At 43.0% G+C, this 17,613-nt stretch overlaps 1 protein-coding gene across 1 annotated transcript; it reads right to left on the reverse strand.

Moving 5' to 3' along the window:
* Nucleotides 1-15,797: 15,797 nt before the first annotated feature.
* Nucleotides 15,798-17,232, reverse strand: LOC149744180 (testis-expressed protein 13C-like). The gene has a single exon (XM_089904886.1). The coding sequence runs from the start codon at nucleotides 17,130-17,132 to the stop codon at nucleotides 15,798-15,800; it is 1,335 nt and encodes a 444-aa protein (XP_089761012.1). The 5' UTR covers nucleotides 17,133-17,232.
* Nucleotides 17,233-17,613: the final 381 nt, after the last annotated feature.

Raw genomic sequence — 17,613 nt, forward strand, 5'->3', positions numbered from 1 at the left:
CAACAGTGAGCGGCCCACGTATCACAAAAAAAAAAAAAAAAAAAACCTAGAAACAAATGACAATGAAAACACGATGACTGAAAACCTATGAGATGCATCAAAAGCAGTTCTAACAGGTAAGTTTATAGCAATACAATCCTACCTCAAGAAACAAGAAACATCTCAAATAAAAACCTAACCTTACACCTAAAGCAATTAGAGAAAGAAGACCAAACAAACCCCAAAGTTAGCAGAAGGAAAGAAATAATAAAGATCAGATCAGAAATAAATGAAAAAGAAATGAAGGAAACAATAGCAAAGATCAATATAACTAAAAGCTCATTCTTTGAGAAGATAAACAAAATTGATAAACGATTACCCAGACTAACCAAGAAAAAAAGGGAGAAGAATCAAATCAACAGAATTAGAAATGGAAAAGGAGAAGTAACAACTGACACTGCAGAAATACAAAGAATCGTGAGAAATTACTACAAGCAACTATATGCCAAAAAACTGCACAACCTCGAAGAAATGGACAAACTCGTAGAAGAGCACAACCTTCCAAGATTGAACCAAGAAGAAATAGAAAATATAAACAGACCAGTCACAAGCACTGAAATTGAAACTGTGATTAAAAATCTTCCAACAAACAAAAGCCCAGGACCAGATGGCTTCACAGGCGAATTCTATCAAACATTTAGAAAAGAGCTAACACCTATCCTTCTCAAACTCTTACAAAATATAGCAGAGGGAGGAACACTCCCAAACTCATTCTACAAGGCCACGATCACCCTGATACCAAAACCAGACAAAGATGTAACAAAGAAAGAAAATTACAGGCCAATATCACTGATGACCATAGATGCAAACATCCTCAACAAAATACTAGCAAACAGAATCCAACAGCACATTAAAAGGATCATACACCATGATCAAGTGGGGTTTATCCCAGGTATGCAAGAATTCTTCAACATACGCAAATCAATCAACGTGATACACCATATTAACAAACTGAAGGAGAAAAACCATATGATCATCTCAATAGATGCAGAGAAAGCTTTCGACAAAATTCAACACCCATTTATGATAAAAACCCTGCAGAAAGTAGGCATAGAAGGAACTTTCCTCAACATAATAAAGGCCATATATGACAAACCCATAGCCAACATCGTTCTCAATAGTGAAAAACTTAAACCATTTCCTCTAAGATCAGGAACAAAACAAGTTTGCCCAATCTCACCACTATTATTCAACATAGCTGTGGAAGTTTTAGCCACAGCAATCAGAAAAGAAAAAGAAATAAAAGGAATCCAAATCAGAAAAGAAAAAGTAAAGCTGCCATTGTTTACAGATGACATGATACTATACATAGAGAAACCTAAAGATGCTACCAGAAAACTACTAGAGATAAACAATGAATTTGGTAAAGTAGCAGGACACAAAATTAATGCACAGACATCTCTTGCATTCCTATACACTAATGATGAAAAATCTGAAAGAGAAATTAAGGAAACAATCCCATTTACCACTGCAACAAAAAGAATAAAATACATAGGAATAAACCTATCTAAGGAGACAAAACACCTGTATGCAGAAAACTATAAGACACTGATGAAAGAAATTAAAGATGATACAAACAGCTGGAGAGATATATCATGTTCTTGGATGGGAAGAATCAATATTGTGAAAATGACGATACTACCCAAAGCAATCTGCAGATTCAATGCAATCCCTATCAACCTACCAATGGCATTTTTCACAGAACTAGAACAAAAAAGTTCACAATTTGTATGGAAATACAGAATACCCCGAATAGCCAAAACAATCTTGAGAAAAAAAAAACGGAGCTGGAGGAAGCAGGCTCCTTGACTTCAGACTATACTACAGAACTACAGTAATCAAGACAGTATGGTACTGACCCAAAAACAGAAATATAGATCAATGGAACAGGATAGAAACCCCAGACATAAACCCACGCACATATGGCCACCTTAACCTTGAAAATGGAGGCAAGAATATACAATAGAGAAAAGATAGTCTCTTCGTGATGCTGGGAAAACTGGACAGCTACACATAAAAGAATGAAATTAGAACACTCCCTAACACCATGCACTAAAATAAACTCAAAATGGATTAAAGACCGAAATGTAAGGACAGACACTATAAAACTCTTAGAGAAAAACATAGGCAGAACACTCTATGACATAAATCACAGCAAGATCCTTTTTGACACACCTCCTAGAGAAATGGAAATAAAAACAAAAATAAACAAATGGGACCTAATGAAACTTAAAAGCTTTTGCACAGCAAAGGAAAACATAAACAAGGCAAAAAGACAACCCTCAGAATGAGAGAAAATATTTGCAAATGAAGCAACTGACAAAGGATTAATCTCCAAAATTTACAAGCAGCTCATGCAGCTCAATAACAAAAAAACAAACAATCCAATGCAAAAATGGGCAGAAGACCTAAACAGGTGTTTCTCCAAAGAAGATACACAGATTGCCAACAAACACATGGAAGGATGCTCAACACCACTAATCATTAGAGAAATGCAAATCAAAACCACAACTAGGTATATCACCTCACACCAGTCAGAATGGCCATCATCAAAAAATCTACAATCAATCTATGCTGGAGAGGGTGTGGAATAAAGGGAACCCACTTGCACTGTTGGTGGGAATGTAAATTGATACAGCCACTATGGAAAACAGTATGGAGGTTCCCTAAAAAACCAGAAATAAAACTACCATACGACCCAGCAATCCCCCTACTGGGCATATACCCTGAGAAAACCATAATTCAAAAAGAGTCATGTACCACAGTGTTCACTGCAGCTCTATTTACAATAGCCATGACATGGAAGCAACCTAACTGTCCATCGACAGATGAATAGATAAAGAAGATGTGGCACATAAATACAATGGAATATTACTCAGCCATAAAAAGAAACAAAACTGAGTTCTTTGTAGTCAGGTGGATAGACCTAGAGTCTGTCATACAGAGTGAAGTAAGTCAGAAAGAGAAAAACAAATACCATATGCTAACACATATACATGGAATTTTAACAAAAATGGTCATGAAGAACCTAGGGGGAGGATGGAAATAAAGATGCAGACCTACTAGAGAATGGACTTGAGGACATGGGGAAGGGGAAGGGTAAGCTGGGACAAAGTGAGAGAGTGGCATGGACATATATACACTACCAAATGTAAAACCAATAGCTAGTGGGAAGCAGCCGCATAGCACAGGGAGATCAGCTCGGTGCTTTGTGACCACCTAGAGGGGTGGAATAAGGAGGGTGGGAGGGAGGGAGATGCAAGAGGGAAGAGATATGGGGATATATGTATATGTATAGCTGATTCACTTTGTTATAAGGCAGAAACGAACACACCATTGTAAAGCAATTATACTCCAATAAAGATGTTAAAAAAAAAAAAGAGACTTCTACCACAATGTTCATAGCACCTCTATTTACAATAGCCAGGACACGGAAGCAACCTAAGTGTCCATCAACAGATGAATGGATAAAGAAGATGTGGCACATATATACAGTGGAATATTACTCAGCCATAAAAAGAAACAAAACTGAGTTCTTTGTAGTGAGGTGGATGGACCTAGAGTCTGTCATACAGAGTGAAGTAAGTCAGAAAGAGTGAAACAAATACCGTATGCTAACACATATACATGGAATCTAAGAAAAAAAAAATGGTTCTGAAGAACCTAGGGGCAGGACAGGAATAAAGACGCAGATATAGAGAATGGACTTGAGGACACAGGGAGGGGGAAGGTTAAGCTGGGACAAAGAGAGTGGCACGGGCATATATACACTACCAAATATAAAATAGATAGCTAGTGGGAAGCAGCCACATAGCACTGGGAGATCAGCTGGGTGCTCTGTGACCACCTGAAGGGGTGAGATAGGGAGGGTGGGAGGGAGATGCAAAAGGAAGGAGATATGGGGATATATGTATATGTATAGCTGATTCACTTTGTTATAAAGCAGAAACTAACAAACCATTGCAATGCAATTATACTCCAATAAAGATGTTTTTAAAAAAAAGCACCTGAAAGAAAATGACTGGTTCCACTAATCATGTCATTAATGGTATTAATCACTGTTACATTCCTAACCATGTTTATCACTGCTTCTGGGAAAGCAGCTATATGGCCACTAGGCAGTAAGGCATCCTTCAATATATCATAGCATAGTTTGGCATCCCAAAGCATATCATAACATATGATCATCATGAAACTTAGGTACTTAAAATATTAGGTATTCAAAACATAAATCTTATCCACGTGAATGTACATAATTACACATAAACCAATGATTTCCAGGAGTGATGTGTTCTGTGCAGTTTAAAGCCACAGCTATAAATTTCAAAAGTTACCAGAAAATAATAACAATAAATGAACACAAATACTCTAATATATATAGTTCCCTTTACTCAGTAAACCTTATGCATGTTTGCATTTATTTTTTTAAAGGTTAAAAGTAGTTCTACAGCATCATGTGTTGTCTCTCATGCTATAGAGGATAAACACATTTTCAAATATTCCTTCAGTCACTTTCTCATCATTATTATTAGGCACTATTAGTTTTATTTTGCCCTTTTATCATCTCACAGAATATTACAAGTGCAAATTGTAAGGCCAACTGGCCCGAGGCAGGGGAACGCAATCAGATTCACAGGTTGCATCAGACCGAAACTCTCCGGACCACCCAGCTCCAGAAACTGACCTGGAGACTTTCCGGACCACCCAGTTCCAGGAACTGACCTGGGGACTTTCCACCCGGCCTAGCCTTCCCGCCTTTCGAGGGGCGGGACTAACGGTCCCAAGACGATGCAACCGGCACCGGATATTGCCGCGATACCCGAAGAGACCACCAAATAAGGAATACCCTGCGCCCTCCCAGATTCACCACACCCCTTTCCCTTCTTCCCCTATAAAATCTTGCCCAACCCTCGCCCGGGTGCGACTTCTCTGGCCCCTTTCTCTCGGACCAGTGAACCTCGCCCGGGAGCGCTCCCTAATAAAGCTCACTTGAAGCTTTCCTCTGTTTCGTGGTGCCGTTTATTAAGATCCAACCTTACACAAATAACAGGGATCAAAAGAAAACGAATGTTACGTGCATCTGTTAAGTGCCATAGTAGATAAAGTCATTTGTTTATTTGGTCACCTTTTCTCTGGCCAGGAGAAGCTATGTCTTTAAGCTTCAGAGAAATATTGGCCTCTCATATGAGATCACATACACAAACACACACACACACACAACTATGAATTACTTTAATCAAACATGAAGTATTCAGTGTGTAAAACCAAATTGCAGGCAGATGAAAAGGTGATTACTCCTATCTAATAATGGATACTATATCTTTCTTTTAAAAGTGAGGAATATAACAAAGAGCCATGTTGTGAATATATTTTTCCGAAAGACAATATGTTTTTCTTTTCATATTATCTTAGCTCAAAGCAGTTTTATAAAGCACTCAATTTTTCCTAGGGACAGAATGTAATTATATGTGAATTATTCTTTGCTAGTGTTTTAGCTGGTCATGTGACTCATGAGGAAATCAAATCAATATGTTCACTTTGCTTCTCTTATAAAGGCAAAAGGATGCCCAATTTGAATCACTGCCACGTTGTCATTTTTTTTCAGAGAAACCTCAGAGCAGAATTCTTCACCTTCAGTGTTACAACAAATCTTCTTACTTATAACAAATCAGGGGAAAAGTGGCTTTTTTTCAGTTAAGACTTTCTTCTACATGTCTAAATATGGAACTATCCAGAGGTATGACAAATTCCATTAAAAAACAGCTGAAGGTGTTAGATACATGTAAGACCTTTGTGTGTGTGGTTTTAAAGAATCAGTTTATTATTTCAAAGTTCTGTTGCTATGTATCTCTTATAAGAGGTGAAGAGAGGTTTCTGTGTTTTCATAATAAATTTTTAATTTATTCTAAATCCTTTAATTATTTTTCCAATGAAACCTATGACCCACTTATTCTGCAATGAAAAACAGTGTTGGGGTGTATGGTTCATGAATGCAGAATATGACCTGTATTCAACAAAAAGTAAGCTAAGAACCCAATGCACATATCAAAATTAGTTCAGGGTGTTCATAAATGTGGAAAGTTTTATCTTCTAATTTTTCAAATAGTTTCATAAAATTTTGATTATATATATAAAACATGCTCATTGTAAAACTTGAAAAGAACAACATTTTAAAGGTCTTGAAATCCTTCCACCAGAGATCACAACATTTAATATTTCATTCACATTCTCTTCATATTTCTATATATCCACATGCATACATATTTTAAAGAAAGTACAACAGATGAGAGAGAAAACTAAACAAAGAACAGTGAGCCAGCTGGAAGTTCACATGATTTTAAACATGAAGAAAATACTGTGAGTTCTGTATCAGTACTTGTAGTAGACAGCTTCTGACATAGTCCCATGATCCCTGTCTCCCCAAGTTCACAATCTTATGTAATCCCCTCCCCTCCATTGTGGGTTGGATCTAATAACTGGCTTCCAACAAATGGAATACACCAAAAGTGATGAGATATCTCTTGTGTAACTAGGTTACAAAACACTGTGAATTCCATCTTTTCAGTTCTCTCTCTTGCTTGCTTTCTTGCTCTCTTGCTCTCTCTTGCTCTCTCTTGTTTTTGCTCTTTTTGAGTGGTTGCTCTGATGAATCAAGCTGGAGAGGTCCACATCGCAAGGAACTAAGGATGGCCTCCAGCCAACCACCAGCAAGGAACTGGGGCCCTCACTCCAATAACCCCTGAAGAACTGAATCCTGCTGCATTAGTTTCCTATTGCTGCTATAACAAATTATCACAAACTTAGCAGTTTAAGACAACACAACTTTATTATCTTACAGTTCTGGAAATCAGAAGTTTGAATTGAATCTCACTGGGCTAAACTCAAGGCATCAGCAGTGCTGCATTCCTTTCTGGAGGTTCTAGAGAAGAATCCATTTCCTTGCCTATTGCAGTTTCTAGAGGCTAACTGAAATCAAGCAGAACCCTGTGGGGCCCTCCCAAGTACAAAAGCCTTTCCTGTCTCCCGTTTCTTGTTGGTAGGAAAAAGGTTTCAGCCTCTTAGACCACCCCTGTGTTCCAAAGGGCAGATTCAAACAGTTAATTAGAGTGAGGGAATGCAGAAATAAAGGAAAGGCAGTCAAAAAATGATAATGCAGCCGATGTGGCAGGGTTCTGGTTCCTCCTCAAGGGATATACATAACAATCTGATACATATCTCTGAGTTTTTCTACAGGAACTAAGCCCCCCACCCGGGTGGAGGATGGCAACTTCAGGCTGAGCACAAGCACATGGACCCCAGACTGGTTGGAACCAGAAGGCTGATGATAGAGATTCCTGGAACATCACCCTGTTACCTCCCCACCAAGCAATGAGAGGAAGGTCACACACCCTGCAGCCCTCCCCCCAAATTTTGCCTATAAAAACTCTTCCCTGAAAACCATTGGGGAGTTCAGGTCTTCTGAGCATGAGCCACCCATTCTCATTCCTCGGTCCTGCAATAAACCTTTCTCTGCTCCAAACTCCTACATTTTGGTTTGTTTGGCCTCACTGTGCGTAGGGCACATGAACTTGGCTTTGACAACATGACCACATTTTTTGACTCACACCCCACCCTTTTCTATCTTCAAAGCCATGCAGCAATGAATGGACAGCTCTAGCTCACTGTATCACTCTCACACTGATTTCTCTTCTGTCTCCCACTTCTACCTTTAATGCCCCTTGTGATTACACTGGGCTCACCCAGATAATCCAGGATAATCTCCCTATTTTAAGGTCAGCTGATTAACAACCTTAATTTCTATCTGCAACTTTAATTCCCCTTTGTCATGTAACATAACATATTCACATGTTCCAGGGATTAGGACATAGGCTTCTTTAGGGAACCATTATCCTGCTTACCACAACTGCCAATAACCAAGTAAGTGAGCTTGGAAGTGAATCCTTCCACAGTGGAGCCTTCACATGAGCCTCTAGCCCTGGCTGACACTTTGACTGCAGCGTCGTAAGAGACCCTGAAGCAGAGGACCCAGCTAAACCATATCCAGATTCCTGTCCCATATATACTGTGAGATAATAAATGTATATTGCTTTAAATTGTGAAATTCTGGGTAATTTATTACACAGCAACAACTAATACAGTACTTTAAATTATTGTTTTTATTTTCACATTTTCCCTCGATTTTATTTTGGCATCCTTTTAATTAAAAATAAATGTACTCCACTGATTTCAAGTTGTGGAAATTAGGAGTTACATTTAAGTTCAATAGCTAAAATGATCAATTATGACAGTGTTTGTAATGAAAAGCTCCAATTTGCAACACTCACACAGTAATTCTATTACATCAACAATACAAATCACTCTTCTTTTAGCAACAGACTGATCCTCAAAATATGATTGCAGTATAGAAAGATGATCAGTCAGAAGAAAAGGCATGGTGGCCCAGCTACACCACAATGCTTGTAATTATAAAGAAATTGTGGTACATTCAACTGAAATTTTAGCTGCTTAAATCAAATTAATGTGTTGCTAGTTAAATTTTTTCTTCTTCAGAAATTAAGAATGCTTTTTTCTTCTTTGTAAAACAAGGAACACCAAGAGACGATACTGCTTTAAAAAATGAAAAGTTGATTTACCTTTTAAAACTTTTGTTATATTCAATGGGTGACATCTATACCAATTGATCTGTAACTGATTCACTCAATTGGTTAAATCATGGAGATAATGAGTGAAGCTAATTGCCCTAGGTAGACTAGAGCTCAAGAGTTTGTTTCTTTAGCACTATGTTCCCATCAGCCAAATGATCACTCTTTTAAAAAACCATTAGGAGGGACTTCCCTGGTGGCGCAGTGGTTAAGAATCCGCCTGCCAGTGCAGGGGACACGGGTTCGATCCCTGGTCCGCGAAGATCCCACATGCCACGGAGCAACTAAGCCCGTGTGCCACAACTACTGAGCCTGTGCTGTAGAGCCTGCAAGCCACAACTACTGAAGCCCACGCGCCTAGAGCCCGTGCTCTGCAACAAGAGAAGCCACTGCAATGAGAAGCCCGCACACAGCAACAAAGACCCAACACAGCCATAAATTAATAAATTTATGGGGAAAAAAAAACATTAGGAATATTAGTCGAAACTCTCTCTCTCATTAGTAAGAATGTCTAAAATTGTACATTTCCATATGCTTGTATTTGGTAACTATTCAGAGAGATTACCTGTTTAATACTAACCAGTTAGGTTTTGTTGTTACTTCTGAGAAAACAAATCATACAAATTATTTTATAAACTGAAGCCAGTATTGTTCTAAGTGCATTTTCATATATTACTTCATTTAATCCCCATAACATCCTTATTCAGTAGGTATTATTATTCCCATTTTATAGATGGGAAAACTGAGGCACAGAAGTGATAAGGAACTCGCTTAATATCACACAGCTAACAATTGGCAGTACTGAGATTCAAATCTACTTTACTCACTATACTAGAAAAGAGTTCTAAGAGCTTTGAGAGTTTTAATTGTTCTTAAATTCAGATGTCTAAGTAGAAAAAAACATATTTAGGATTCTCACGGGTTGAATTGTGTCCCCTAAAAATTCACATGATGAAGCAGTACTAAACTCCAGTACCTCAAAATGTGACCTTACTTGGAAACAGGATCACTGCAGATGTAATTAAAGATGAGGTCATTAGGGTGGGCCCTAATCCAATATGATTGGTATCTTTATAAAAAGCGGAAATATGGACACAGAGACAGAGACACACATAGAGAGAAGATGATTTGAAGAGGAACTGGTAGAAGATGGCCATCTATAAGCTAAGGAGAGAGGTCTGGAACAGATCCTTCCTGCACACCCCTCATAGCCCAACTCTGCTAACACCTTGATTTTGAACTTCCAGCCTCCAGAACCGTAAGAAACCAAACTGCTTTTTGAAGACCACACCGAATCAAAAGATATGAGCTGTGAGATGTTAAAAAAGCTCTGCTGAACCGTGCCTCTTTCTACAAGTTCAGGAAAACTAATTTCATTTAAAAATGAGCAACAGAAAGTGACAGAAGTAAAATCCCAAACAAAGTTATTGTAAAAGAGAATACAGAGCAGAATGACATCTCTCCTCTCAATGTGCGTTTGTCCTGGAAGGGAACTTGGGATGCAGTTTTGAGAGTTCATAACGCCTAGGTGATCCAACCCCATCAACCTTACCACATACCGCTTGCACCCATTCTAGTTCCACTTGCTTTTCTCAAATTGGTCCACTGTGCTCTCTAGTAAATACTTGTAGAGTACTTGGGTTCGCAGAGTATTTTAGGGTTTTCCTATTTTCTGGTCTGTGAGATGATCCATTGTTTCCCTATGCTCATTCCATCACAGATTGCTCGGGTCGTGTAGCTGTCATTTGCCCCCAGCCTCTTATACTTAGGGCTTATGAGAATATCTTATCACATACATTTTTGCAGATGCTGTTCACGGATTAATATTAAAATGTTAATATTAATATATCACATGCACAGTTCACTCACCCGTTCTGGTGTCAGCAGTCCCGGTCCCGCCCCTGCTCAGCCTCCGGGCCTGAGCCTGGTCCCCAGCACCGGGCCACGGGCCCCTGCGAACAGGCGCCATACAGTGACTCTCAGTGGGGGAGTGCAGGGGGGATGACGCATCGATGAGGATGGCGTTTGCTTGATAGGTGGTGCGAACCAGACTCCTTGTGAACGAGTCTGGGACCAGAGGCCTCTGGCCTCCGCCACACGCCGGTATTTCTCATCCTAGGGCTGTCCTGCCAGCCCCCTTAGAACCCCCGAGATCCCGCGAGATCCCGAGAGATCCCGCGATATTTGGCTTCCTCTGGGGAATGTAGTAACGGTGGCCACACTTTGAGCCTAATTCTGCCATCCTGTAAGCCACGCCTCGCAGTCAGCGCGCCCCAGCCCATTCTCTCCCTGCCCCTCTATCTGTACCCACACTTACACCTCCACACACACCCGAAGCCACAAAGTATACCCTGCGCGCTCCAACTGCACTCTGTTTTTACCTTCCCGGCAAACCCCACACTCCACCCACCCGGACCAGGCCCTGGTCCTCGCCCCGGCCTGCAGGCATCCCCTATGCTGTTGAAAAGGGAACATTTACGGATGGAGGGGCTTGGGTAAATGGGCCCGTTTCCTCATCGCAGGGTGCTGGCAGTTGGGCTGGGTCCGAGAGAGCAGTGCCCTGAGTCTGTTCTTCAGGGGAGAGGCTCCAGGTACAGGCAGCGATGGTCTCCTGGGACGAATTCTAGACACCTAACTACTGCTGGGAGAAACAACTGGCCCCAACGATGTGCAGCGGAACCGGTGTGTTCGGGTTGCTTTGGCCTTGGACCTTGGGGCCCCATGGTTCCTGGCCAGAGGCCCACATCACTGCCCCAGGAGAGACTTGTGCCGCTTGCATGTGCAGTCCATTCCCCCGTTCTGGCCTCCGGCAGTCCTGCCCCTACACAGCCTCGGGGCCAGAGCCCTGTCCCGGACACCTGGCCACAGGCCCTGAGCGGAGGCGGTGCTGCACTGTGACTCTTGAGTAGGAGGGAAGGCATTGAGGAGGATTGGGGTTTGCTTAATAGGTGGCATGAGCCACACTCCTTACGGAGGAGTCTGGGACAAGGGGCCTCCAACACTGGGGCACCCAGGTGTAAAAGAAAAATAAATTAATTAATTTAAAATAAGGCTATAAAGTTTCAATTATGCAAGATGAAAAAGTTCTAAAGACCTGCTGTACAACATTGTGTTTATAGTTAACAGTGCAGTAAAATTTTAAAGTTAAAATTTTGTGAAGAGGGTAGATCTCATGTTGGTTTTTTAATCACAAAAAGGCGGCTATAAAATACGTACAACTGCATGTAAAGGATGTTTTTAAAAAATGTATCATGCCAGTCTCTGTGTGTATGTGTACAGATATGGAATTAAACACATAAAAATATAAACAGTGGTACCTCTAGTGGTGAGATTCTGGTTGAATTTTTTTTTCTTTTTTTCTGTTTTCTAATTTTTCTGAAGTAAAATTAAGCTATGTTTATAGCTTTTTTAAAATATGGCTATATTTATAACCAGAGACCTACCCAGGAAATTGATTTCTGTTGTTTCAGATCTCCTTGGTTCTCTCTTACATTTCTGAAATCAAAGAGGACTGCCCCATAAGGAGACAGAACTCCTGTCCAGGATCAGACATCTCCTTCATTTGAAGCATGGTTGCATCCCAGGAACCATTTTTTACCACTTTCATCATTCCAGTCCCTTGGTTTTTACAAGGTATAATTCTCTCATCCCTAAGGGATCTTAAGAAATGCTGAGCCCTTTGTTCCTGTCCATTCTGCCACTGAAGCTGCCGCCACCTCTTGTCTACCACAGGGACTTTTTTCCGTAACCCACACCTGCCAATATGCTATGCTACCAGCAGATGCTCTCACAGGAAGTGCTCTTATTTGACGTGCTTCTGATTCTGCTTTTGTTAGTGGGAGTGGAAGGGGTTAAATGATAGATGGTATACTAATTGTGGAAATGGGAATGGGTGTTTGAAGGCACTGCTCCTGTGTAGAGTCCAGTAGCAGGTATGAGTGATAGAATGGGTGAGGAGGTGCAGTGGAAGAGAATATTGCTATGATCCTTCACTTTCTCCACACAGATTTTTTTCTTCTCTTGCTCTGAAGCTCCCACAGGATTCAAAAGGCCTCTTCCCCAGCCGCATAGCACAGAGATATCAGCTCCGTGCTTTGTGACCACCTGGAGGGGTGGGATAGGGAGGGTGGGAGGGAGGAAGATGCAAGAGGGAAGAGATATGGGAACATATGTATATGTATAACTGATTCACTTTGTTATAAAGCAGAAACTAACACACCATTGTAAAGCAATTACACCCCAATAAAGATGTTTAAAAAAAAAGTAAACCAAGTTTTCATCCTATTTAATTCAAATACTGCAAAAAAAATTTTTAAATAAAAAAAAATAAAAGGCCTCTTCCCACCTCCCCTGCACTCTCCTGCTCAGAGAAATACCCATATCCCTCCTCCAGCATCACCACCTTCATAAGTGCCTGTAAGGGACGAGTGCCAGGCCCACCCCTACCATCAATAATGGCATTAGCTGCTGCCAGGCCTGATTCTTTCTTCCTTTGCTCCACCACCATTTATACTCTTCCTCTATTGCACCAGCACTGAATTTAGATACAGCAGGAAAAATACCAGCACATGCCCATCTTTCCAAGTGTACAGGGGACATTAGGATCTACAAAATATCATAGTATCTCCTCTCCACCCCATCAAATAGTTTCACGTTTATTCCCCCGACAGCCCTCTTCTTTTCCTTTACTCCTATCCCAAGTAACCAAGGTTGTTAACGGTTAGTCATCTCTGAGAGAAGAGAGTTCTGGTACGACAGGGTCATTTTTATCCTCCACCCCCTCATCTCACCATACCCATTCCAAAGGTGTTCAGATCTTGCCCCCCCCTTATCCCAGGGGAGGTTTACGCTGCCAGCCTGTATTTGGTTTTCTATAATCCTGACCACCTGAACCGAATTAGGCTAAGAGAGACAGGAGTGACTTAGAGAACAGAAAGGAGGAGAATGCTGCTTATGATACCTAAGCACTCCTTACTCCGTGCCAGGACCCCAGGGAGAAGGCACAGCCCCAGAGGGAAATGGCTGCATGGGGTATTTAGAGAGACTGGACGCTTGGCATTAGGTCTTCTGGCACTGAAAGACACCTCCAACCCCCACTGGCTGTGGAGAAGCAGACATGCCCACCCTCAAGGGACCACGTGGACTTGGGACAGTGAGAGTACCAGGGACAATAACAATGGATTGAAAGCCCCATAGAAGGCCCTCCCCCTCCCATTCTTGGGTAATTCACAGGAAGAGGAGAGGCCCTTAAATAGTGAATGAAATTGAACTTTCCATCACCTCAGTGGGATAGAGGGAAGATGCAGATTTAAACTGCTGCTTCTGAGCAAACCTGCCCCAAGGTACACACTACACAGAAGACACAGCAAGTAAGTGCACACTCTTTATTACTAGTTAGAATCAGGAAACCTCTGACAAAGGTTGAGCTTGGTGAGCTGGAATCTCCTGGGGGAACTCGAGGACACGCTTTGCTCAGACTGGAGGCTGATCTGACTTCCCAACCCCGGGGCTCCACTTGCCTCTGAGAAGCTGGCAGAGAACACACCAAGTGGAAGAGAAGGGCCCACGAGCATTCTCAAGAGTGCTCGTCCCAGTCCAGTTCTAGTTTTAATCCAATTAGTCCTCCCAAGAGAAGCGCCATCCATAGCACGATGTCTGTCCTTGGAATCCATTTTGTTCTTCATCCACTGACCAGAAAGGGGCTTGGGATGGTGGCTGCCCGAAGCTGAGGGCTCAAACACTCCCCCAAGCACTGTCCTTCTTTAAGACAGTCGCCCAGTGGTCTTTCAGGCAACCAGGAAACTAGCTGTCCCTCTCAAGGGAGGAAATGAGGAGAGTATCCGAAAAGTCCTGCCTGCAATTTTGTTAGGCCACTTTTCCACTCTTTGCCACTACTCACTTGTCTCACATGGGACCAGTGAGATGAGCAGTTCTGCAATCAAGTCCTTCCATTAAAGTCTCTTTGAGATTGCTCCCAGAACTGCAAAAATATCTGGATGTTATATCAATTAGGTTTACCTGAAGGTTACAATACATGCAAGACAAATGTCACCTCTGATCTGTAATGTATCTCAAATTATGCTCTCTCCTGTCATCTAACCAAACTCACCAAAAAGAGTTATGTGTGCACTAGATAATTCCACATAATTCTAGCTCCTATCATACACTAGGCAATCAATAACTAATTACTTAAATGAAATCCAACAAATTTGCTATCACCTATAGTATTTAACACTGCAATCCCCCCCAACACTTCTGAATTAATTCCATGTCCCAACAGAGAAATCCTAACAAAATTATTTTGCCCCCCTTTTCCCCCTAATAAGTGCCAAAGCATCTCTTCTTCCCCGACTTCTCACTCTTCTTGGCTTCAGCCAGTGGTGGGGGGATGGGGGTCTCACTGAAGTGTGGGTCAGTCAGAAACGAAGAGTTATTTCTTTAGACTCTTGAGAGATCTTCTAATGGGACAGGTTCAGATTCTTCAGCAACAAGCAAATTCTGTGGGGCTCAGAGACACAAAAAGAGGCCCTCACCTATAAAACTTAAAAACAAGAAGAAAACATGAATACTGCAGTAGGTTACAAAGGAACAATAGCATTTTCAAGGAAAAGCAGTGCTCCTAAAATTCAATACAGCTTATAACTCTAAAAACACACGGCTGTTCCCAGGCAAAGACATGGTATTTTCAGGAAAAGAAGGTTAATAAAACAGACATGAGTGAAAAAGAAAATAAATTCTTCATGACTTCAGCATCTCCAGGGTGTCAACGAATCAGCATCAGCCATCCAGAATCCAGCCCCTGCAAACATACAAGAAATTAGGAGAAATCCCTTATTTTAAAAGTGTGATACTCTAAGTGGTCTTTGTTAAAATAAATGTACAAAATAAGAATATAAGTGTGTGTGTGTATATATATTTGTGTGTGTACTCAGATGATAAAAATTGCTTAATTTGGGTAATGGGATAATGAATTATTTCATTTAATTTTCTATATCATGATTTTGGTTTTCAAATTTTCTGTGAAGTAAATGAATTACTTTTTAATCAAAAGAGGGGGGGTTGTTAGGAAATTGGTTTTTCTTTGGAGTGTTTCCATTCTCACTTACCTTCCTGAAATTAGTGGGTTTGTCCTGGGTCCGGGCCTTCACTCTCAACTGCCATGCAGACTTTCTTGCATTTATAGCAGGCCTTGCGCCATTGAAAATTCGTCACTTTACACGACGGGCACTCCCAATTATTAGGACTGAAGCATGAGGCAGGCTTCCCCCGATGCTGGGAATCTGAGGCTTTTTTCCCTTTTGGTTGCTTGGCCTTCTTTTCCTGAGGCTGCTGTTTCTTTGGGCTTTTTCTCACATCATGGATTGTGCTGCCTCCCGGGGGAGATGTCCCCTGGGAATTCTCTGGACCTTCTTCTTGCTTGTGGCTCTCGCTCTTCCCCAGGGGATACGTTTCCTGGAGCAGCAGTGGATATTCGTTCTGGCTGTAGCTCCTGCTGTCTCCCAGGGAATATTCCCCCTGGAAGTTCTCGGAATATTCCTCCTGGAAGAAGCAATTCTGGTCATACGGTAGGGCTATCTCTTCCTGGGCCCCCACTGAAGCCCACAGGCCAGGTGGGTAGGTTCCCGGAGTAGAATTTTGGGGTGTGACTGCTGCTATTGTTGTTGCTGTCGCGGTGGCTGCTCCTTCCGTAACTGCTGAGGATGGTAAAGATGTCGAGTACGGGAATCCCGTTGGGAATGGCACATGGAATGGGAATGGCTGTGGCACCTGCACTGGCACAGGGGGTTGCATGACCTGGGCCCAGGGGCTCTGGGATCCCGGTACATAAACCACAGCTGCTGTGGCTGCCATCTGGCCCTCTGACTGAGGCACGCCCTGTGCCCCCATAGCTACCATCTTGCCCTGCTCCCCTGCATCCATGGCCCATGCTGTGGCCCCAAGCTGCTCGGGTTGAGGCTGAGGCACCATTTCGTGGGCCAATGGGGCTACATGGACCAATCTCTGGAGCTGGAGCAGTTGCCCATGCAACATATCTCGCTCATCCAATGCCTCCCGCAAGGCGGCCTGCGTGCGTTGCAGCTGCACTGCGGCCTCCTCGTGCCCCTCACACAGGCGCCTCAGCTCGCAGGAGACGGCCCGGGAAGCCGCCTCGCATTCCCCTAACTTCTCCTGGAGCTGCCGAACCCAGCACGCCTGCTGCTCCCGCTGCCTCGCGCCCACACGCACGCTCAAGGCCAGCGCGCTCCAGGCACAGGCCCTCTTAATGGCGCACGGCACCTGCGGGTCAGTGACGACGTCGCGCAGCTGATCCTCTACCTCATTCCAGGACCGCGAGCAGAAGTCCGCGTAGAAATCAGGGCTGCCCCCGTTCATGAGGACTTCATTGTTGATGAATTCGATCACCTCATTGTGGCGGAACCCGCTGGCATGGTCCCCAAATTGCACGGCCATGGCCGCTGCGGCCTAGTCAACCAACTGCCTCACGGAAGATGCCGCCTGCCGCCGCCGCCGCCACCACCGGTAAAGCCCCTCACCTCCCGGCTCAGTCCTCCTTCAGTTCTAGCCCAGTCCTGGCCTCCTCCTCGGCCTCTTTCCTCTGTCACGGTCCGGCTTTCCTCACAGAAAGTAAGGCAGATCCCCTCACTGCGCCACGCCAACCCCAAAAAGGCCGACGCAAGCGCCACGGGTCGCACGTGAGCTCCGAGTCGCCCCGCAAGGCCTGCTGGGACCAACCTCGCTGCCAGAGCCCCTCCTACTGGGTGAGCAGGCCGGAAGCTGCATTGAGTGCCCCTCCTACCGGGTGAGCAGGCCGGAAGCTGCTCTGAGTGACGCAGTGAACCCAGATGTGGCAGAGGCGGGAAGCTGCACTGGGTGCTGCAGTGAATCCAGACGTGGCAGAGGGGAGGGGGGAGTAGGAGCAGGCAGCGGGGCG

The sequence above is a fragment of the Delphinapterus leucas genome, chromosome X (genome assembly GCF_059928025.1).
Source record: "Delphinapterus leucas isolate spDelLeu-1000000601 "Yukka" chromosome X, BTC_Dleu_Yukka2, whole genome shotgun sequence".
Classification (NCBI taxonomy): domain Eukaryota; kingdom Metazoa; phylum Chordata; class Mammalia; order Artiodactyla; family Monodontidae; genus Delphinapterus; species Delphinapterus leucas.

Coding starts and splice junctions, on each gene's coding strand:
- LOC149744180 (XM_089904886.1), bottom strand. CDS start 17,132: ATGGCCGTGCAATTTGGGGACCATGCCAGCGGGTTCCGCCACAATGAG.